Source organism: Pseudorasbora parva, chromosome 24 (assembly GCF_024679245.1).
Source record: "Pseudorasbora parva isolate DD20220531a chromosome 24, ASM2467924v1, whole genome shotgun sequence".
In the NCBI taxonomy this organism is placed as follows: Eukaryota; Metazoa; Chordata; class Actinopteri; order Cypriniformes; family Gobionidae; genus Pseudorasbora; species Pseudorasbora parva.
In genome coordinates this window covers 4,216,240-4,240,151 of record NC_090195.1, presented here as the reverse complement: position 1 = coordinate 4,240,151, position 23,912 = coordinate 4,216,240, and the positions used below count along the sequence as shown (strand labels likewise).

The window sequence follows — 23,912 nt, the reverse complement described above, 5'->3', positions numbered from 1 at the left end:
TCAGATAGGCCTCCATTGGCATTCAGTACATTCCCACTCACAAGACCCATAAAGGCACTAAAGACGTCGCTACAAAGTCCATCTCACTACAGCGGCTGAACAATAATTTTACAATGCGACAAAAATAGTTATTGTGCGCACAAAAATCTAAATAATGACTTTATCCACCAAGTCATTGACGTGAACTCGACACATGCGTGAGAATATGGCGCAGATCTGCCGTTCAGATTCATGACCAGGAAGAGGAGGAGCCGCTATCGCTTGAGTTCACGTCAGAGACCTACAGGGAAGACAATAACTTGGCAGATAAAATCATTATTTTTGCGCACAAAAACTCTTCTTGTTGCTTTCATAAAATTATTGTTCTTGTTATTGAAGGTCTTACGGGTGTCCAACGACATGAGGGTGAGTCATTAATGAAATCATTTTCATTTTTGGGTGAACTAACCCTTTAAGTGTAATTTAAAGAGCATGTTTGTAATATGCACCTATAGTCGGGTCCACAACGCACACACACTCCGATTATTACACATTATTACGCAGTGGAACCCAAACATGCCAAACATTCAAATTAAAATGAATCCTCTCTGGAGAAGTGTTTAGTCTTTCCACTCGAATATTTCACCGTGTAAATAGTGAATCCATCATGATGGGAGATCAGACTCTGATTGGTTTATTGCACGTTACGCCTAAAACACACCCATGACTCATTAAGAGACGAGGGACGACCCTTTTAGACCATGTGCCTGGCACGCCGACCGTTTTTTCCGTCATTAAACTGACAAAAGTGGATTTGGACAAGTGCACCTGTGTGAGCTTCAGACCATGATCTCAGATGGTTCAAATATGGCCCAGTATGTTGGTTCTGCTCTGTTACCCTAAGGGGCTATCGCTGCTCTTATGCTAGACTGCATTGATGCACAGAGAGTTCTTGCCCAGAACAAAACCATTACTCCAATCCAAACTACATTTATTAAAGAATGTGCAATATGTTCGTTTGGAGCCATTTCAGCTGGACCGAGAAGAAAGTAACTCCTTTTATTCAGTCTGAAAAGAAAATGATTCATTAGTAACCCTTTGTTCACTGAATTATTGTATAAAAGCATCATCACATTCTCAATCATGCAATATTACTGTCACATATATTCAATATCACATTAACTAAACAGTGCTCTTGCTCATTATACTGCTTTATATCAATACTGTATTGAGATTAATGATTGTGAAATGTCAAATTATTATATTAATGTGAACTTATGTGAAGTGTCAATGAAACGGCACATTAAACCGACTTAAATCTGTCGACACCTGAAGCGTTTGCATAGAGAGTGTGTTTTACATGAGCGCCACGCTTCAGTCTGTGTGTGTGTTTATAACTCTGTCAAACATCAAACATCATCAACAACTGTTTTTCACTAGAACTGAACCTACAACCAACAAACATGACTTTCATCACCATATTGATCTGGACGCTGGCAGTATTATGTCGAGGTTTGTGTCGCTCAAGATTACATTCGTTATTTACTTGATATCTTTATGTGTGTTGAGAAGATCTATGGTTGTAAAAGTGTTTGTGATTTCTAATCTTTCTCTCTTGTCAGAATCTGTTGGGCAGGTGACAGTGACTCAACCCTCAGATCTGCTCTCTCAAACCGGACAATCAGTCGCTGGGAGCTGTAAAACTAGCAGAGATCCAGACTGCTGTTATGGTGATGGAAAGCCCCTTCTCAGCTGGTACTCACAGAAACCTGGAGAAGCTCCTAAACTCCTGATTTATTTTACAAACCGCCTCCAGTCAGGAACTCCATCTAGATTCAGTGGCAGTGGATCTAACAGTGATTTCACTCTGACCATCAGTGGAGTCCAGACTGAAGATGCTGGACATTATTACTGTCAGAGTTACCACAGTGGTTATGTGTTCACACAGTGATAAAGAGTCGTACAAAAACCTCCGTCAGTCAGAGTCACAGTGACTCAACTGAAACTACAGATGCTCACACTCACACACACACACACACACACCGACAATCTCAAAAATGACTTATGACTGAAATCTGCTCTAGACTCTGATCTGTCCTGTCAGATGGTTTTGAATATGCTCATAATCAGAAGACAGTGTGTGTAAATTGATATGAAATCAATCAAACAATAATAGTATCATATGTTGTTTTGTTTTGATATTAAACTATACAGTAACGGCTTTGTGTATCAGCAACATAAAGATGTTTTTGACCGTTTTTTCAAGCAGCTCCTTCATCTCAAGCTGATTATGAATTTATTCATCTCATAATAAGTCATTTCTCATGAGCAGAAGTGAAAGTGTTCCAGTTCAGAGCGTTGAACCAATCAAAGAGTGAAACTGTGAGTTTGAGGTGTAAATCTCATTTGCATTGGCAGGTTTAGTGATTGTGATCCTCTCAGAATAGAGCAGCTCCGTCTCCAGTGACCATGTTCAAACCCCAAGAGCTTCATTTGACATTTCCTGCTAAATGCAGCTGTTCTCAACTATTACAATCAATCAAAAGCAGCTGAAACTTTAGCGCAGGACTTTGAATGAACGACACACACTGATCAATGATGCAGTCCAACACAAATGTAAGGCGTTCAAGAAGCTTTATTGAATGAACAGCAATGGCAGCACATTGACAGACGGCTTCAGTATTGAGCTGTAGATCACGTGACTGCTGATTAGGGCAGTCAACGAATATTCTAAATTCGAATCGTTTTTAAAAAACGCATTTCGAAGGTGAGAATTAATATTCGAAAAAAGAAAAAAAAAAGAAAAAACGGGAAAAACCCCACCCTGCTATCTGCTTTGCGAGTGAGTGCGCGCGCATGGAGGTTCAGGGACAGGTCACAGGTGTCACTGCTGAAAGTTGACGCGTTTTGCAGTGAAGATGGCAGAAAGTGCAGAGCCCAACTCGACCGCAGCAGAGAAAGAAATTTAAACTCCAAAATCTAAAAAGCCATGTCTGGAAGTACGTTGGATTTTGGTCGGTAGGAGGTAAAATTGTTGAGCCGCGAGATTAAGTTATGTGCAAGCTATGTAAGATACAGTTAGCATACCATGCCTCATTTTATTTAACATTAAACAGAAACACTAAAGTGTAGGCTACTGTACTGACTGAAGAGATATGGCATGAATAAAGGATAAATGCACTGCTTTCACTGCTGTGATTATTTACAGTTTCATGTCAAGGAAAAATTCCACAGCAGAGCTCGCTCGGAGCGCTCAATATGCTGTAAAACTTCAATTAATATTAATAATATTTGTTTCAATCACTGAATGAAGCCTGCTATATTTGGGACAAGAGTCGGGAGTCTCGTGACCTTAAAGCAGCACTAGGTAACTTTTCAACCTTCATAATATATTTTTTAAGACTCTTGTGATGATAAATCGACTTACAATAGGTTGAATGACACGTCTGCCATAGCCTGATGGGGTCTGTATCGTTTTTAATCGTACTTTTAAACTTCGGGTTTCGGGTAGTAACCCGAGAACAAAAAGAACTACAAAATTCGACTGCTTTACGGCATATACGTCACTTCCACCAACACACACACTTCCTTAAATTCGGACGTGCGAGCCCAACTTTGTTCGTCGGATAATATAGTCATGTCCGAAGCAGCAGAGACAAATAAGAAAGAAAAGGTTTTGCTGGAGGAAAGCAATAAGAGAAAACGAAAAAGTGATGGGATTAAAGGCAGGACGAGGATCAACATGTGACCAGCGTTTGCTCGTCGGCGTGAGCTGAAGGAGGCGTGCCCGACCGATGCTGTCCTGCTTGTTACGGTGAGCTACCACTCAAACACTGAACTGAAGTATCATATAGATTCTTTAAAACGCTAACCAATAGACTACTATAATGACGCTGGCTTGTAAACGTGAGCATAGTGATTATTTGGCGTTTGAAAAAAATAAAACCCATGAAATTATATTCATATGACATGCTGAAACATGCCACTGACTGTAATGTTACCTGGGATGAAGACATTTCACACGCGCCGCCAGAAGAACTCTGAACTCCTCCTGCAGTGTTCAGGGGAACTAGTGCACCGACCCGCGGGGACGCTTTTATGAAGTTATTTGGCCCGCCCCGCACCACTGTATATATTTTTACAACCCGCCCCGCACCCGCGATCATTAAATAGACAGACGGGGTCCGCGGGTTATGAGACGACCCGCGCATCACTAGCTCAGGGCTATCAGGGTTGTCATGTCAACAAATGCACGCACGATGGCATCCCCTGTTGTAGGAGGACAGAGCTTACGACAGTAGATGAGGACATTATTTTTTCCATACTGTAGGGGGACCCCGAGAGCAAAAGTAGCCAAGTGCGGCTTTAAATTCCTTGCACAAAACTCTTGATCAGCTCTCAAAGTTTGTTTAATTAAACCGTTATCCGCAGAGAGCGTGAGGGCGACGAATTTACTTGTTTTTGTGTAAGTAATACGTTGTCAAATATGTAGGCCTATAAACTTATATAGACTACCTATACAAATAGTTATGCATCTCTCTTTGTATTAATTTGTCCTGTTATTGACGTAACGCGCGTCACTGACAAAATGCGCACCCCGATGATCGAATAGTTTGAATATTCGTGTTTGTTTTAGAGGGAATATTCGAACGTCATTTTTGAGCAATTTTGACAGCCCTACTGCTGATTTAAGTCAAATACACTTTATAAAAAATAAAACATATCTGTCCAAGTGCAAATTGATCATTTGAGAAATCAATGTTAAGTGGTCTCTTAATTTTTCCCAGAGCTGTATATTTTTATGAGACAATCTTTGTATTTTGAAAAGTTATCATATAGCATATCTTCTCATAAACAATTATAAGTAAAATTAATAGTTTGAATATTTTAACATGTAAATTAACTGAATTTAATTTTGTAAATCTGAATTTAATATAGTCTTGTCTATATTTATCCAGCTTTTGTGTCATGTACAAAATGAAATATATTGAGAAATATTAAACAAATCATAAAATATTGCATATAATTAAAATGCATATTTTGCATAAATGCAACATTTTGGGCATATATTAAGTGTGAAATTGCTCATGTAAAATATTAAGTATGAACTATGGCTTGAAATATGAAAAACATGGAATTTCACTAATAATGACACACACACACAAACGATTATTGAACTGAAGTGACTTTCACTAAAGCAGCCTCATCATCTCTAAATGTCTCTTGATGTACGAAAATTATTAAATCTCAATAAATAATATAACCAGAAAGACTCTGAGCTGATCTTAACACATCTTCATTAGGAGTTTCTAAATGATCATGTATTTATTAAAGCATTATTAGTAAGTTTTGATGCCCATTTTTGACCTCTGGAATGACCTTTGCCCTCTCATGGAGTTCACAGTGAAATACTTTCTTTAGTGATGTAACATTTGATTCATCAGAAACCTGTAGTCTGAACCAGAGCCTCACGCAGAGTAAAAGAGAAATGATTTCTACACACACACACACACACACACACACACACACACACACACACACACACACGTTTGGTTCACTATCTTTGTGGGGACTCTCCATAGGCGTAATGGTCTTTACACTGTACAAACCGTATTTTCTATCCCCTTACACTGCCCCTGCCCCTAAACCTACCCATCACAGGAAACATTCTGCATTTTTACTTTCTCAAAAAAAAAAAACTCATCCTGTATGATTTATAAGCCTTTTGAAAAGTGAGGACCGCTGGCTTGTTCCCACAATATAGGTGATCTCAGGTTTTACTATCCTTATGGGGACATTTGGTCCCCACAATGTAATATAAACAAGGACACACACACACTCACACACACACACAGGATCATCCGTTTCCTCTGCATGTGGTCATCTTCATGTGTGTTTTCCTCCAGAGGGTTTTTGCTCAGACTCACTTTGCATCGGCACGTGCTTCAGCGCTCCGAGTGTTTATAGCGTTCAGACTAACACACTTTATAACACACTGCTGTTGACCGCGGTACAAAACCAGCAAACACCATGAATCTCTTGAGCAGCTTCATCTGGATTCTGACGGCTTTTATTCCAGGTAACAGAAGTCACAGCTGGTCATCTTTGAGTCTTTAATGTTCATTTGATTTGCTGAAACACATTCATGTTGTTGTCAACAGCGTCCAGAGGAATCACTGTGACTCAGCCTGAAGCTGTGACGGTTTCTGAAGGACAAAACGCCGCCATAGACTGTAAAACTGATACTGGGATAGATGGCTGGGGTTTAGCTTGGTATCAGCAGAAACACGGAGAAGCTCCTAAACTCATCATTTATTCTGTAAATGATCGCTATGGTAACAGTTTCAGTCGATTCAGTGGGAATGGAGCACAAGGTGGGAAAGATTTCACTCTGACCATCAGTGGAGTCCAGACTGAAGATGCTGGACATTATTACTGTACGAGTCGCCACATTGTCAGTGGTAACTATGTGTTCACACAGTGATAAAGAGTCGTACAAAAACCTCCGTCAGTCAGAGTCACAGTGACTGAACTGAAACTGCAGCTGCGCGCACACACACACACACACACACACACACACACACACAACAGTGACGAAATCTCAATATGATCTGATTGAACATGAGCTTCTTCAGTTTTTGACCCTTTGATAGTGATTTCTTGTCTGCTGTTATCATTACATCCTTCAATCAGAAATTCAGTCACTTTTGGTCTTCACTTCAGTGGATATTTTCAATCCTTCACCACATTGTTTAGTTTCTGCATTTATGATTTAAAATATTCTCCTTTCTAAACTGCATCAGCAGTGTCATAAACATGGTCTGATTGATCAGCTTAATAAGTCTATTGATTTATTAATTTCATCCATGTATGACAGTCAGAATTAGCAGTATATTATATAATTAATAAAACAAAATTAAGACCAGATAACCCAACAGGAGCTGTCCATCAATAACAGCATATACGTCACCATATTTGTAAAATGTATTTTATAAAGATTTAAGAAAGATCAAACTCATTTGATTCAGTGTCTGACAGACTTGTGTGTGTGTGTGGCGTAGCACCAAATTTTGGGCCCTGGGTACAAACCATCTTGCTGGGCCCCCGTACCATGTATGTGTATGTATAGAAAACAGACTTCCCTGCCTCGGGACCTGGTTACTCAGTACCCTTTATCCCCCCAGTCCCACGCCCCTGTGTGTGTGTGTGTGTGTGTGTGTGTGTGTGTGTGTGTGTGTGTGTGTGTGTGTGTGTGTGTGTGTGTGTGTGTGTGTGTGTGTGTGTGTGTGTGTGATGATCCTCATATCTGTTCAGAAACACACATGGATTGGTGTCAAATTTAGGGATTAACACATTTTCTATCTAACTACAGTAAAAAATATTCTCAAAATCTCACAGCAGATATTCAGACTGAAGCTGGTTGTAGATGTAAGACTGAATGTTATGGGGAAAAAACTTTACTCTGTTCTCACTTCAGTGTTAACGAGTGACTGTCTTCAGGTAAATGATCTGGAGTGTGTTTGCATATTGATCAGATGCTTCAGTGTGTGAGTGTTTATAGTGCTGTGAGTTTAACACTTCATCACTGACACACACAACAATCTTCATCAACATGACCTTCATCATCATCTTCATCTGGACTCTCACAGCGTTTGCTCAAGGTTTGTGGAGCACAAGTTTGATATCAATTCATTTCTTCAAGTATATTGTCAAAGTTTTGAGTGTATTTTCTTCTTGTTGTGTTTCAGAGTGTAGAGGACAGATCAGCGTCACTCAGAGTCCCTCAATGACAGCTCAACCAGAACAAACTGTCAAAATCAGCTGTAAAACCAGCAGAGATGTGCACAGAGATAAAGATGGGGATGATTATATATTCTGGTACTCACAGAAACCTGGAGAAGCTCCTAAACTCCTGATTCGATATGCAAAAAAACTCCACACAGGAACTCCATCTAGATTCAGTGGCAGTGGATCTAACAGTGATTTCACTCTGACCATCAGTGGAGTCCAGACTGAAGATGCTGGACATTATTACTGTAAAAATTTACATTGCAGAATAGGTTCTAATAGTTATTGTGCGAGTGATCATGTGTTCACACAGTGATAAAGAGTCGTACAAAAACCTCTGTCAGTCAGAGTCACAGTGACTGAACTGAAACTGCAGCTGCTCACACACGCGCACACACACACACACACACACACACACACACACACACACACACACACACACACACACACACACACACACCTAAACTTTTTCCTACAAATGTTTTATCTCTCATAAAATTTCACCAAGTCAGCAGACCAAACGTCTGAAAGCACATAAAATGGACCTGATGGATTTTTTAATATAATCAGTCTTTCGGCCCCTTTATGAGTTCTGTTTTTGGCATAAGTTTAAAAATCTAATTTGGCTATTAGAAATAGAAACATTTAATTTAACTCCATTCAAATAAACAAAATGACTTACAAATGTATCTCCCCATTACTTTCACAGTATCACTCACAGATCAGAAAAACAGAGACTGAGAAAGCTCAAGTGAGCTAACCAATCAGATGATCTGAAAGTAATTCAATCCCTAATCTCGTTTATGGCTATTTTAAAAAGATTGCAGTTCAGGTTGTGTGAAAACAACAGCGTCTCATACTACCATTTGTATGGATTACTCTCTGGTTTATATTTTGTAATCTTCAATAGTTTCTCCACATCTTTTGATCAACTAATTTCAGTCATCTGTCATTTTAAAAATAACGTCACTTACAAAAAAGGAAAAAATAACCAATAAAATATTTAGAGCTGAGCTTATATGTTTACATAATTTACAAACGTTTATCTTCTGTTCCTGATAGACGATCTCTTGCTGCCCCCTGTTGGTCATTGGTGTCATGTGCACCACATATTCACAATGCATGTGTTCAAACAAACAAACAAACAAACAAACAAACAACAACAAAAAATAAAATAAAAAAATAATATATATATATATATATATATATATATATATATATATATATATATATATATATATATATATATATATATATATATATATATATATTCATGCATGTTTGGAACATGAATATGAGGGTGAGTAAATGATGACAGATTTTCATTGTTAGGTGAAATATTCCTCTTCTAGTTATAGACCTTATGCACCAGAGAAACAAGCGGCAGCCATCTTTAAAGTTTTGTCTTTGCAGCATCGCTGTCAAAGAGGAATTACCTGGTGAAGTGGATTTACTTATTGTAGAGTTAACAAAAGTTATCCTGAGCATTGTAATGTTTAAAGCAGATGTGATAACATGTCAGTAGCCTGGGAAGATATTAAAATGAGCAGTCATAAATCCATAAAATCTTACCTTCATGCTGTGGAAATACAAACCAGAAGACAGAACACAAGGGGCGTGGCTACAAAAGCTCCAGTCAGGGTAGCTCATATAGACAGTAAAAGAAAGGGTGGAACGCTTTCCGAGTGCCAGATTACCCCCCTTGGGGTAGCCATATTTATTTTTGGATAAGGAAATGAAAACGAGGATGTGAGGGACAGAAGTACAGTGCGTTCAATGGATCGTACTGTTGTTTAACATAGAGGTTGTTCAGATGCGTAAAATCTCTCATCACCAGTACAAAAGGCAGTAGATACTCCATAAAATAGTTTTGAAAGTTGTGAAAATTAGGTGACCTATGACCTTTATACAGTGTACACCATCCAAAAATCACATACCTCCCTACCAGTGGCGTAGGCAGCAAGTGGATGACGGGTGGGCCTCTAATAGTGTGGGTAGACAGGAATAATTCGCTTTACCCCTTAATAATAATAATAATAATAATAATAATAATAATAATAATGCGTTCGATTTATATAGCGCTTTTCAAGGAACTCAAATCGCTTTACATAGAAGGGGGGAATCTCCTCAACCACCACCAGTGTGCAGAATCCACCTGGATGATGTGACGGCAGCCATATTGCGCCAGAACGCTCACCACACACCAGCTGATTGGTGGAGAGGAGACCGAGTGATGAAGCCAATCAGGATATGGGGATTATTAGGAGGCCATGATGGACAGAGGCCAATGGGCAAATTTGGCCAGGATGCCGGGGTTACACCTCTACTCTTTATTGAAGGACATCCTGGGATTTTTAATGACCACAGAGAGTCGGGACCTCGGTTTAACGTCTCACCTGAAAGACAGTGCTCTTTGACACTAGAGTGTCCCCATCACTATATTGGGGTGTTAGGACCCACACAGACCACAGGGTGAGCGCCCCCTGCTGGCCTCACTAACACCTCTACCAGCAGCTCCTGGTTTTCCCAGTTGGTCTCCCATCCAGGTACTGACCAGGCTCAGCCCTGCTTAGCTTCAGTGGGAAACCAGTCTTGGGCTACAGGGTGATATGGCTGCTGGCAAATCCGATTGAAACATAGCAACACAGCTAAAAGTATTCCTGATATGTTGTATCCCCTTTTATTGTCTATTGTCTGTTAATATTGATGCCCCCGTATGAGCTGTGTTTGATTTTAATACATGTATTAATTTTAATACATTTAAAAAATGCCCCCTCTGTACCATGGACAGAAAATTGTTATATTACTATCTATAACCAAAATGTCTATGTCTATGTCCTGGGAAAACAGGAAGTTTGGTCACCCTACTTTTTTACTTTTAAATTCCGCAAACTTACGTGCTACTAGTGTCGCAGAAATTAAATCCTGTAAGCACTTAACTGCGATCAAGTGTGAGTGAAAAACAAAAACTAACGCAGGAGACTGACCGTTCAAAAGGGAACCACAATGTCTGAGTCATGTATCGACAACCTGCCATTGCTAATACAATTACTTATACGTTGCTTATGTAACGTTACATTAAAGAAAACCACTTGCTCACAAACATTACATGCAAATGCCATGCCACGGCGGGCAGACTAAAAACCTCCATTAGCTTACCTTGTACAGCTGATGTCTGTTCTAAAGTAACGTTAGTCGGAGTTGGCTGGGTTTTGAATTGAAGATGTTGATATCATCATCATATTCTGTTAGTTCACTTTCAAACGCACTTAAAACGACAAAAGTGTTATGGCGTCCCGTCATCTTTGTCGAGACGAGTTTCTTTCTTTAATGTCAGTTTAACCATTTTTAATAGCAAAACAAGGCGCTGCCGGTTTGAATCGAATCCGGATATTGCCGCGAAGAAGAACGTGAACGTAACTGAAAAGACGAATTTGCATTTTTATTTTATTTTAATTAATATTAGTATAGAGTTCTAACGCATGACAAAATAAATCACATTTTAAATAATTATTGAAGAATAGTTAAACGTTAGAAAATAGTATTACAGGGTTGCCAACTTTTATGTTCAGGTTCGAGGGAGATTTTTGGCTCTCTCTGTGTGTGTGTGTGTGTGTGTGTGTGTGTATGGGGGGGGGGGGGGGGGGGGGTATAAAATCAATTTATATGTAGTATATAGCTGTATACATAATAAGGAAAAATTAATAAGTCTATTACTTTCATTATATGCACACTTGCTGTGTGTTTATATAAGTCTCATTACTCATTAAAAATATTAGGATACTAAGTCCTAATATGATGCATAAGTTATTAACATTTTAAAATTTCACATTTAAAGAAATCTAGTGTTAGATCATATCTAAATATTTATTCAAATGTATATTTATTAAAGAGTCATAAGGCACCTACTGGTTAATGGCATTATAAATTAACAATATTATTTTTTAAGCAACAAAATTACTCTAATTTACCTCTTTGAATTGGAATTCTCTATTTTAACCTTAATAAGCCTACTACACAAATTGAAATATAAATAATAAAAATATTTGAAGAAATATATTTTAAGTGGTCATTAATTGACAACAATTATTGCACAAATAGTATTTAGTTGCCTACCAAAAGATCTCTTCAACATATTCAATAAACATTATTGAACTAAAATATAGAACACTTATTTAATTGAAAAATTGCTACGGTGTATGGTCACATTTGTCCATCAATGAGTTTGAGTATGTGACCGGTAGGTATACCTGAGGGCTAAATACAAGAATAAAAATAATGTTAACAAAGTTGTATCTCTATCACTCTCCATAATAAAACGATCCTGTGAATATGGCTGACTTACTAAGCAATGCAAGTTGCCACTCCGCTTTTAAACGCCTCTGGCTTTAACATTAGCGCCAAAACTCTACTTATTGTTTGAATTACGCATTAAAACTTAATAATAATAATAATAAAAGTTATAGGCCTTTTTAAGTACAGGTATTTGACGTGAGCTTAAGTTGGGCAGCGTGAGAGCGTGACACAGGGCCTGAAAGCGTGTGATGCCAAATGTGTGAGAGTTGGCTCCCTCCTGGATCTGACAGGATGGGCAAGCTGTCATAGGCCCAAAGTAGCTACGCTAGTGCTCCCTAGTATATAGTAGGCAAAAAAAACAGTATAGTGTGCATTTGATGGTCACTTTACTATCCCATTAGGCCAAGGGAGAGGGTTTGTCAATGACAGAGAAGCGGCGCATTTACGTGACCTACCAGCATTGAGTAGAAGTACGTCCGGATAACATTCATACTAAAAAGAGCGTACTTGTTTTGCAGCCATGAAGTAATAACTGATTTTAAAAAAGTATCTACTCAAGAGGATATGAGTTTTTGGACGCAGCCCAAGTCTAAATCCCTCACAGCCTTTATCTGCATTAAATTCGATATGGTGCCTAAGGGTCTTTTATTTAGGGTTGTACCTTTAAATCTGTTGGAAAGAATAAGACTCAATTCAACACATTTGCTACAAAAAGAAACAAAAAAACATTTATTGAACATGCATCCAACCGTAACTCATTACACTTCGGGAATATTCGAGTCGAGCCGGACTGTGGCGTCCAGCGAAAAACAAGGACTCTCAGACCGCGAAAATACTGATACTAAACAGGAAGTGTGTGTTTGTGCCAGGAAACAGAAAACTCCCCAAAGGTCCAGAGGGAAAGACAAAATCAATAGTGTGAAATAATCACTTACCTCTCGCTCTAACGCACAGACACACGTAGTGAGATTAAACGTATAACACACCATAACGATGATGCCACAGATTCTCAGTTCGTTTTTGTTGATTGGCAGATGAATGAATGTCTAAATATATGTCGTGGATTAAACGCTCGTTACAAAAACGTTATAACCGTCATCCTGCTAGAACCCAAAGCTCAAGAAGCATCTTAGAAACATTCTACATGTTAGAACTTTATACACTTGCATGTATCGCATTCATTCCGCATGTGATCTCATAGCGACAGCTTCTAAAAACACACACACACACACACACACTCCAATCTGCGCAATACTCGCGAGCACAGAGTCTCCTCTTTCATAAGTGATTATTAGTGATGTGTCATCAATAATGTTGCGTTTTAACATTCAATGAGATTACAGCATCATCGTGTGTGGCAAACACCAGCCAATGCTTCAGATTGAAAGGAAGTGTCTGAAGAAAACCTGCAGGATTATTCTGTATGATAAGGAAGGACAGCAGAAAGAGTCTGAAGGACAGACAGACACGAGAAAGAGGGTCATGTGACTCCTGCGGCGGAGACACTCCACTGATTAAAGTGCATGAACATACAGGAGAGGGTTCAGGATTCAGCGTGAGGAAACTCTGATGCAGTCCACTCGAGTGTGTGTGTGTGTGTGTGTGTGTGTGTTCAGTAGTCCTCCACCCAGCCGTTCTCCTGGATGAAAGCATCAATCACCTCCTTCATGGCCAGATTGGGGATCAGCTGATCTTGAGTCAGCGGACTGCGGGTGACTGGGTCAAAATGGCCAACACGCTAGAGAGAGAGAGAGAGAGAGAGAGAGAGAGAGAGATAGAGAGGACGTCAAATTAAAACTGCAATTGTGTTGTTTTCCATCACTTAAGGGTATTGGCTATTTTAAGAGTGATCTGTCCCAACCCATTTCAATTGACGTTGTAACGACACCATCTGTCTTATTCCATGAAAAAGGTCTGTTGTTATCATTAACCAAAATTAAAGCTATTAAAAACATTTTTATTAAAGGTGCACTATGTAGTATTTTTGCAGTAAAATATCCAAAAACCACTAGGCCGGTGTTATATATTTTGTTCAGTTGAGTACCTACAATATCCCAGATGTTTCCAACTATTTGTAAATTGTGAGAAAATTGCTATTTTAACTAAGGACAGGAACGTTTCAGCATTGCGTTTGAGGGAGTCGCCTGTCAATCGCATCATATCTGCGCAACCCTCGGTTTCGGCTTTTATTTGGCAGGAGCGCTTTACTCTTAGCAGTGTGAACAAGTGAACGCACGGAGTAAAGTCATAACATCATTTTAAACACACTTAAATGTATCTAATATGATAAACAGAGCTAAATGACCTCAAAAATTCGCGAGGCGGGAATTTGTTTAACAATTGCTCCAGCGGCCGTGCTCAGGTCCACAACACTCGGTCCTGCTCTGCTTTAGACTACAGTAACGTTAATAACCGCATGCATGAACGTGATTTCTGCCCGAGTCCTATTTTCCACCGGCTGTGATGAGAAGACCACATCTCCCAAGATGCTGCGCTCACACTTTGCGTCATCAAAATATGCATGTATTTTGAATAGGCGCCCTCCAGTGGACGGAAAGCTGCATAGTGCACCTTTAACTATAACAGGGGTGGTGAACTCCGGTCCTGGAGAGCCTCAGTCCTGCAGAGTTTAGCTTCAACCCTTATCAAACCCACCTGAGCAAGCTAATCAAGGTCTGAAGGTTTAAAAAAAAAAGCTGCAGGCAGGTGAGTTTTTTCAGGGTTGGAACTGAACTCTAAAGGACTGAGGCTCTTCAGGACCGGAGTTCGCCACCCCTGAACTATAATATAATATAAAGAAAAGCAATCAGGCAGAGTATTATGACAAAAACAGCTCGATAGATGGACAAGCTATTATGCTGCCTTCACCTGCCATCAGAAATTTGATAATTCCGACTTCTGAAGTCCTGATTACGAAATCATTGCATTCAAGTTTTTCAAAATGCGGGCCGGCAGTGGCTCAGTGGTTCATGTAGGTTGTCTACAAACCGAAAGGTTGGTGGTTCGATCCCCGGTTCCACCTGACCAAGTGTCGAAGTGTCCATGAGCAAGACACCTAACCCCAGCTGCTCCCGATGAGCTGGATGTCGCCTTACATGGCTGACATTGTAGAAGAGTATACTATTTGAAAATGATTAAGTATAAGGCTAAAAAGCAGTATAAGAATACACTATTATTTATTCTGTATGAGTGTGCTGTATTAGTGTGCTATATATCAGTGTGCTGAGGTAGTTGTTGCCGTGTATAGCATGTGTGTGTGGACTTGAAGGGTATGTTCAAAAAAGGACATACAGAAGCTGTATGTTCGGCAGAAAAAGAACTTGGAATGTTGTGACAGGTGAGCCAGGAGAACTGAAGGTTAACTGCCATTTTGGGAAGATTGCTGGGATATATATGTCAGCCAGACCAAGGGACAGGAGTGTCTTTTTTGCAAAAACCACTCCGGCTTTGTTGCTTGCTTGGTGTGAATAAAGCCGTTTCTGAAACCAATAATCCTTTGAGAAGTCATTTTTCCAAGAAGAGAATTTCCAACAACATCGCCGTCGGTGTATGAATGGGTGAATGTGAGGCAAAAATGTAAAGCGCTTTGGATAAAAGCGCTATATAAATGCAGTCCATTTACCAAAATGTGAGAGCGTTCATGTGTAATTTCTACCCAGGAAACTCGTATTTATGATTATTCCGAGAGCACCTGAAGGCAGCATTAAATACAACACTAATCACAACACAATTCTAAAAACATACACTAGCATTAATGTAAAAAGTGGAAATATATGGATAAATATTAATAAATAATATAATTGTCATGTATAGTATATAAATAATACTAAAATAACAGGTTACACAATGATTTTATATTATTTTTTATTTATATTATTTTATAGAAAAGAGAAGAAACTGAAATTAAAAGCTAATGGAATTATAAAAGAATTAAAACATTAATATACTTGTATACTTTTAAAGTCTTTTTTAAATATTTACGAAATTTCATTAATACTAAAAATTCCACCAAATTGAACTGAATAATCTTTATGCAATTTAATTGAGTACGGTCTGTTCAATTATTAAGGATTAAGGATTATTAATTAAATTTGATGGAATTTTTACTATTAATGAAATAGTGTAAATCTTAAAATAGTTTTGAGTGTACATTAATATAATACAATAACATGCTGTAATCTGATCCACCAATCTGCGATCTTTCATCCGATCATGACGTCACATGGCTCCAAAAAAAAAAAGGAAACAAAACAACAGCACCAGATGCACGCAGCTCAAAGATGGCAGATTTCTTGCACAATGAATGGTGAATGTGTTTTTATGAGCAGACCTGTAGATGTTCCTCGATGTCCTTGCGATCGTAGGTGATGCCGCTAGGAGTAATGCAGGGTTCTCTCATGAGCTCAAAGCTGATCTTCCCACACAGGTAATCTGGGATCTCTCGCTTCTGCACACGTAAAGTTACACAACACAAGAAGAGCCAATCAAACATTATTTGGAAAAGGATTTTGAACCAATGATATTTCCGTGTGTGCGGAGTGATTGTCAAAATGTCTTGACACAATGTTTGAAATTATTTCTTCATACCTTCCTCTTTTCATCAACTTGAGAGAAAAGTTCATCCATGTCCATCAAATATTTATCCTGCAGAGAGCAGCACAGGAAATGACATCACTTCATCAATCATACACAGCTCAGAGGTCTTTGTACACTTATAAGCGCATGTCTCACGTGTTTGGATTTGTTCTTGCTGATCTCGCCTCCGTTCTGAATGTCCTCTGTTTGCTTCACTCTGCTGTCGTCGAGCTCTCTGAACACAAACACAGAGACAGGCAGATGTTACGACACAGATCTGTAGACTCATCACTGCACGGACTGATGCAAGCGTCACTCTCACCTCTCTTTCTCTGCCAGGATGAGTTTGGTGAGATAAGCATGCAGCTCGTTTTCCTGGCTGATTCGTTTCTCTTCTATGCTGTTCCAACGTTTTTTCTTGGCAATGCGAAGAGCACTTGGGATATCGTCTCCGAAATTCAGCCGCTGTTCCTTTGCCAGGTTATAGGCTGAAAACAAGCAGTTTCACCACACTGCATTTAAACTGTATATCTGTTTAGACGCATGGATTATTCCCATGAGGGTTTTTAGGGATGTACTGATAATAGATCATTTATATTATTAGGCCAATAACCAATACATTGCCTGATATTAGATATAGATATACATAAAGACTGAATTAAATTATAAAACAAGTCCTTAAAATGTGCTTCAAATGACACTACACATACAAAAAAACATCAGAGATCAAAACTTTTTATCCCTCAACCACTAAACACTGGACTATGAAACCTTATAAACCCCTTTGACCAACATGCTTTTATAGTAACTAAATGGAAAGTAACATTCATATATAATATATATATATATATATATATATATATATATATATATATATATATATATATATATATATATATATATATATATAAAATATCGAAAGGAAGGGATGAATAATTAACAACCTCACCACTAGATGCCAGTTAAATTTACACACTGCAGCTTTAAATATTTATAAATATTTAAATTGTTTATCATTTAAATAATAAGAATTTAAAAGCAATTATTGGCCTATTTTACATTAGAAAGTCAACACATTTGGCATCCGTAAAACTTTTCAGCATTAAAAATCACCATACAATTAAATAGCATGGAAAACAGCAGCTTCAAACATTTGCATTCAACAAAAGAAAGTAAATCTGGTTGTGAACAACGAGGGGATGTGAATAATGACAGAATTTTTAATGTTGGGGTCAAATATCACTTTAAGACCCCTAAAAAATCCATTCAAATGTAATTCAAATGTGTAACGCTCATCTCTTAAAGGGGTCATGTGATGCTGTTTTAAAAGTTTGTTATTTTGATTATCAGGTGTAATAAAATAGGTCACATTATACAACACAATAAAATACAACACATCATCTTTCGCATACTGTACATTATCGCAGCTCCTCTATTCTCAGTCTGTCTGAAACACGCTGGTTCATACAAAGCCCCTCCTTCCCAAAAGCTGAGCGTTCTGATTGGCCATCATGATTCACTGTGTTGTGATTGGTCGATTGGTCGTACGCCTCGAGCGCGTATTGTAATGTGACACCCCTAACTATAATCACAAACTTCAGCTTTCAAGGCTTCTAAAGCATTTATAAACACACACAGTTAATAATGTCATTGTTTTTCGTATCAGTTTGAGCCGGATTCTGATAATGTGGATGATCAAGGCCATCGATCACAATCAAATCTGCAAGAGCGCTTCACAGTGGGGAGTAATCTTTGTATACAGCCGGTGCTGTGCTCTCACAGGTTCAGGAAGCAGGTCTGGATCAGTGCTCCCGGTTAGACAGAAATCACTTTGTGGGAGACTATGAGCTTTATAACTCTGCAGATCGCATACATGCAAAAGCACATACTTTACACAGAAATGGAAAACATTAAAAAGCATCACATGACCCCTTTAAATTTAAAGGGCTAGTTCACCAAAAATAAAAAGTGTGCAATTAATGATTATCACCCTAATGTGGTTCCACACCCATAAGACCTCCGTTCATCTTCAGACACAGTTTAAGATATTTTATATTTAGTCCAAGAGTGTATGCACACTATACTGTCCATGTCCAGAAAGGGAATAAAAACATCATCACAGTAGTCCATATGAGACATCAGTGGGTTAATTAGAGTCTCTTGAAGCATCCAAAATACATTTTGGTCCAAAATGGGGTGAGTCATTAATGACATCAATTTCATTTTTGGGTGAACTAACCCTTTAAATTCCTTATCAATAACTCCTACTTCCAGCTGTGCGTGTGTGTACCTCTCTGTAGATTGCCGATGGCCTCCTCATAGTTCTCCAGCTCCAGCTGACACTGACCCAGGAAAAAGTGCGCCTTCACTGATTGGCTGTCGAGCTCGAGGGCGTGTTTACAGTCGGCCAATGCCTTGTCGTGTTGCTGTAGCTTCACGTAGCATAACGCTCTGTTAGTGTAGTACACGGCCACTGAGGGGTTACGGTTCTACACACAAAACAAACATGTTCGGTTAAGCACACAGAGCCAAACTCAACAACTTTTAGCAGCTCTAGAGAGCGTGTATTTTTTCTGGCAATAGAAAATCTTCACTTAAGTTAAAAGGATAGTCCACCCAAAACTGTTGTCATCACTTACTCACCCTCAAGTTGTTCCAAACCTGTATGAGTTCCTTCTGTTGAACACACAAGAAGATATTTTAGAGAATGTTAATGACTAAACTGTTGACGACACCCATTCACTTCCATATTAGGAAAATCATTCCATGGAAGTCAATGAATATAGTCAACTGTTTAGACACCGACGTTCTTTAAAATATCTTCTTTTGTGTTCAACAGAAGGAACTCATACAGGTTTGGAACAACTTGAGGGTGAGCGGATTATGACAATTTTCATTTTTGGGTGGACTATCTCTTTAAATGCATTACTGAATATCAAACGTGCATATATATTCATCTAAACTGTGTGGAAAGGAAACCATGTATCACTTTATTTTAGTGTCCTTGTTACATATGATACATGTACTTACCATAGTAATAAGTGTAAATTATGTATAATTACATGAAACTAACCCTTAACCAAACCATAATCCTACCCTAACACTATAGTAAGTTCATTTACTTAATATTACTTCAATATATAACAGTGACACCTTAAAATAAAATGAACTGGAAACCATGTTACATTTTTTTCCAAGTTGCAAGTCTCTCCTGCTCAGCAAGGCTGCATTTATGTGATCAAAATACAGTAAAACATATATTGTTAAAAATATTACAACTGTTTTCTATGTGAATATATTTTAAAATATAATTTATTCCTATGATCAAAGCTGAATATTCAGCATCATTACTCCAGTCTTCAGTCACATGATCCTTTCATTCTGATATGATGATTTGCTGCTCAAATATTATCAGTGCATTATTAAATAACGTTTCTTATGATAAATGTTAAAGTTTTTGCTGTTTAATATTTTTGAGGAAACAGTGATGCACTTTTTTAAGGATTCCTGGATAAATAGAAAGTAAAAAAAAAACACTACTTTTATAACATTGTAAGTGTCTTACTTTTTATTAATTTAATGCACGCTGAATAAAAGTATACATTTTTTAAACTTTACTTTTGAATGGTAGTTCATCATGATTTCGACAAAAATATGAAAGCAGCACAACAGTTTTCAACTCTGATAACAATCAGGAATGTTTCTAGATTATATCATCATATTAGTCTGATTTCTAAAGGATCATGTGACACTTATGACTGGAGTAATGTATTTTCCTTGATTAGTCCTGCGCATTTGGGTCTGCTTCATTGGCACGCACACACACATGATTTGGCAAGGTTTTACAGCAGATGCCCTTCCTGACCCAGCCCAGCACTGAGAGTAATGGGACTGAGACTGGGACACGGACACACACACACACGGACACACACACACACGGACACACACACACACACACACACACACACACACACACACACACACACACACACACACACGGACACACACACACACGGACACACACACACACGGACACACACACACACGGACACACACACACACACACGGACACACACACACACACACGGACACACACACACACACAGCTAATTTGGCAAGTCCAATCCACCTAACCTGTATGTCTTTGGACTGTGTGGGGAAAACTGGAGCACCCGGAGGAAACCCACACAACTGACACAGAAAGGACTCCCATCTCAGCCGGGACTTGACCCGGGGCCTGTGAGGGGACACCACTGAGCCACCATCTCACCCAAAGACTGGAGCAATTATGCTGAAAATTCAGCTTTGCATCACAGGAATAAATTAGCCTGGTCCTACCAGACTCTCATACATTTCATTTGTACAGAGAGTCTGGCCACTCTCCATTAACAGGCATTTACTTCCTTGAAGGCGGGTACTGTGTTTAAGTTTAAAGCTATTGGATCTGCCCAGAGCCAGTCTAGAGCTGCCATAACCAATCGTTAAGGTTTGGTCATGACGTTCGTCATCTCAAATTAGCACACAACATCCAACATTATCAGCCACTCTCTCTGTTCGCTGATTGGACCAGAGAAAACCAGAGAATACACCGCAATCCCAGACGGAGCACCAAAGGAAAATGAAAATTGAGCGGAAGTACGTAGGAGGGCAAAGCTAGGCTAGGAATAAATAACATTTAGATAAAAAATCTTTACCAAAAAAATGATGCCCCTCTTGATGGAAATAAATGCTGAAATGTTATTTCCATGAAGAGGTGCATCAGATCTTGTATTGCCAATACAAGAGTCCAGCAGTGTGTAAAGTCTCCTCTGCACATCCCAAAGACTTTGGGAGACTCTGGACTTGATGTGTGTGAATGATTCTTCATGATCGCTCACAGCCATTCTCTCTCAGTCTGAGCTGATGAATCTGGACATCCTCATCCTGGAATATGGCCATGATGGGTCTTTCACATGACTGACTAAGAAATGAAAAGCTACACACTCCATCAGTGAGGGATAGAAGAACTGTTGCCAAACATATAACATAATAATCACTGCAATAATCATCCAATCATAGATGTTTGCCTATTTAAATCCAAACCGCAACTTTTTAGGGAGGGTCGGCACTCAGGCACTGTTTTTCAAAATATTAAGGAATTTTTATTGGTCAATTAAATGGAGCCTTGAGCGGAAGAGACCTCTTTTAAAAGAACATGAAAAAGATTGTTAGATTTCCAAACTTTGGACCAGTAATCGTACCGACACATTTTTAAAGCGCATTTATCAAATATTTGATCATAAACTCCTGCCCCACTCACAATGGCTTTGCTGTAGCAGGTCACGGCCTCCTGGTATTTGCGGCTGAGGAACAGGCGGTTGCCCTGCTCCTTGAGCTCCTGCGCGGAGGAGCTTTTCTCCGGGCTGCTCGCCATCTTCTCCACGGGCTCAGCGGTGGCCGCTCCCCCCTGCTTACCGATCCGGTTCCCCGTCTCTTCGGTGAGCACCGGCCTGTCCCGGGGATCCAGATACCTGCAAACCTCTCGCACTGCACAACAGACACACAAATACACATTACATACATGTAGACTGCAATGACAAGAATTGTGCAATAACACAAATTACAGGCTTACAGCCAACATAACACACACATCTGGACTCTGATCAGCCCCTGACAGCTGTCAGATGATTCCTGACTCTTCCAGCTGACCTGTGAACAAACAACTCACGCAGTTTGACCAACAGCAAGAGTGAATCATCACAATTTAGTCAAACTAAAGAAATGTAAATGACAGGTGATTAGAAGAGAAACTCAACAGAATGACATGTGGCTGATACGTCTGTACATCTACAGGCGCTCCACACGCTTCAAATCAGTTTGATGGAGCCCACAGACAAGAATAAACACTATCTGACTTTAAAAATGGCATTTTAAAAGTAATATATGAATAATTACAGCCGTACCGGGTTTGACTGCTGGACTGACGCCTGTCGTTAGCAAACCGGTAGCTACACTGGTGCTTTTATGATGACTTTTTGTTCCCGTGTCCCGATAAAAACACTGCCAAACTCATAGTTCGACAAGATCGTGACATTAAGATGACAAATATCCAAAGCGTTCATCGGCGATAGCTAAAAACACGACATTTTACTCGCGGGTGAGAGGCGCTAGCATCATGTTTCGGTTGTTTTGACTGTGGCGTCACGGTGACGTTGCCGGAAGTGACGAGCTACAGCTTCAGCTTGTTGCCAGCGTAATCACGCTATCTGACGGCTACGTGAAAAAAAATACAATTTTAAAACACCATTTGTATAATTACCGTATTATTATAAAATATAATATGTCATATTTATTGCATTTAAAATATAACAATACTTTATATGATTTTTAATTTGATTAAATAAAGATAAATCAGAATACTAGCGTAGTCATATCAATCACTCACATTAACTGAAAAAAGAAACCCCTCGTTATTTGTTGAACATAATAGATATGTTTGATGAACTATAACGGAACATAAAAATAACCAAACATTAAAAAATGTCTCTGAAAACAGGATTTTCAGTTTTTGGGAATCGTCGAATCGTCTGGTCTGTATCCAACAATTAAAATCATAACAATGTAAACATTCATTCAATTAATTGTAGCAAAACGTTTTTAAAACATCACTTTTCATGACACAAAAACAAGTCCTTCTAAAAGGGATAGTTCACTCAAAAATTAAAATGAGCCCATGACTTACTCACCCTCAAGTCTTCCTGTGTGTATGACATTCTTCTTTCAGACGAACACAATCAGTTATATTAAAAAATGTCCTGACGCTTCCAAGCTTTATAATAGCAGCCTAAAAAGTGCATCTATCCATTATAAAAGTGCTCCACACGTCTCCATTTGTTAATACAGGCTTTATGAAGGGAATATATGGGCTTGAGTAAGAAAAATATACATATTTAGCGCATTACAAAGTAAAATATCTAGCTTCTGGAAAACTGCCTTCCATATTCAACTTACAAAGAAAGTGTAACATCTCGCAGCTCAAAATGCTTACGCTGCGTCTGATTCATAAGACACTTTTGGGTGAACAATCCCTTTAAGTGTTTCAGGCTCTATTTTGAACCAGTGACAAGCAGTAACTACTGAAAATATATTGTTCTAAATATTTATTCCATATCAAATTCATGTGATACATTTTCTGAATACCAATCACTTAAGCATTTAACCATATTATTAGTTAGAAATTTATGTAAGTTTGAAAGACTTGCACTTTCTCAGTTGGATAAGAGTCCTCATTAATG

At 38.8% G+C, this 23,912-nt stretch overlaps 1 protein-coding gene and 3 gene segments (V, D, J or C); 2 read left to right on the top strand and 2 right to left on the bottom strand.

The window, feature by feature from the left end:
* Positions 1–9,345, bottom strand: part of LOC137064113 (Ig lambda-3 chain C region-like) — a 35,994-nt gene extending 26,649 nt beyond the window's left edge. Inside the window, 1 exon segment of the C gene segment in view lies at positions 9,340–9,345. Within this exon segment, the coding sequence occupies positions 9,340–9,345 (6 nt within the window).
* LOC137064095 (immunoglobulin kappa variable 1-8-like) lies at positions 1,354–1,982 on the top strand. The segment is given in 2 exon segments: positions 1,354–1,491; positions 1,602–1,982. Coding segments are annotated over 2 exon segments (378 nt in total).
* LOC137064259 (Ig kappa chain V-III region PC 7183-like) lies at positions 7,390–8,083 on the top strand. The segment is given in 2 exon segments: positions 7,390–7,640; positions 7,728–8,083. Coding segments are annotated over 2 exon segments (405 nt in total).
* Positions 9,346–12,764: 3,419 nt separating the features above from the next.
* stub1 (STIP1 homology and U-Box containing protein 1) lies at positions 12,765–22,845 on the bottom strand. The gene is made up of 8 exons (XM_067435303.1): positions 22,581–22,845; positions 21,938–22,164; positions 18,929–19,127; positions 16,961–17,126; positions 16,795–16,873; positions 16,651–16,707; positions 16,394–16,510; positions 12,765–13,801 (listed from the first exon to the last, which is right to left on the bottom strand). Exons 2-8 carry the CDS (start codon positions 22,049–22,051, stop codon positions 13,676–13,678), a joined length of 858 nt encoding a protein of 285 aa, XP_067291404.1. The 5' UTR covers positions 22,052–22,164; positions 22,581–22,845; the 3' UTR covers positions 12,765–13,675.
* Between the last annotated feature and the right edge of the window lie 1,067 nt (positions 22,846–23,912).

Coding starts and splice junctions, on each gene's coding strand:
- stub1 (XM_067435303.1), bottom strand. CDS start 22,051: ATGGCGAGCAGCCCGGAGAAAAGCTCCTCCGCGCAGGAGCTCAAGGAG. Junction 19,128..21,937: donor CCTGCTACAGCAAAGCCATT/GTGAGTGGGGCA, acceptor TTTTGTGTGTAG/AACCGTAACCCCTCAGTGGC. Junction 16,511..16,650: donor AAGTTGATGAAAAGAGGAAG/GTATGAAGAAAT, acceptor TTACGTGTGCAG/AAGCGAGAGATCCCAGATTA.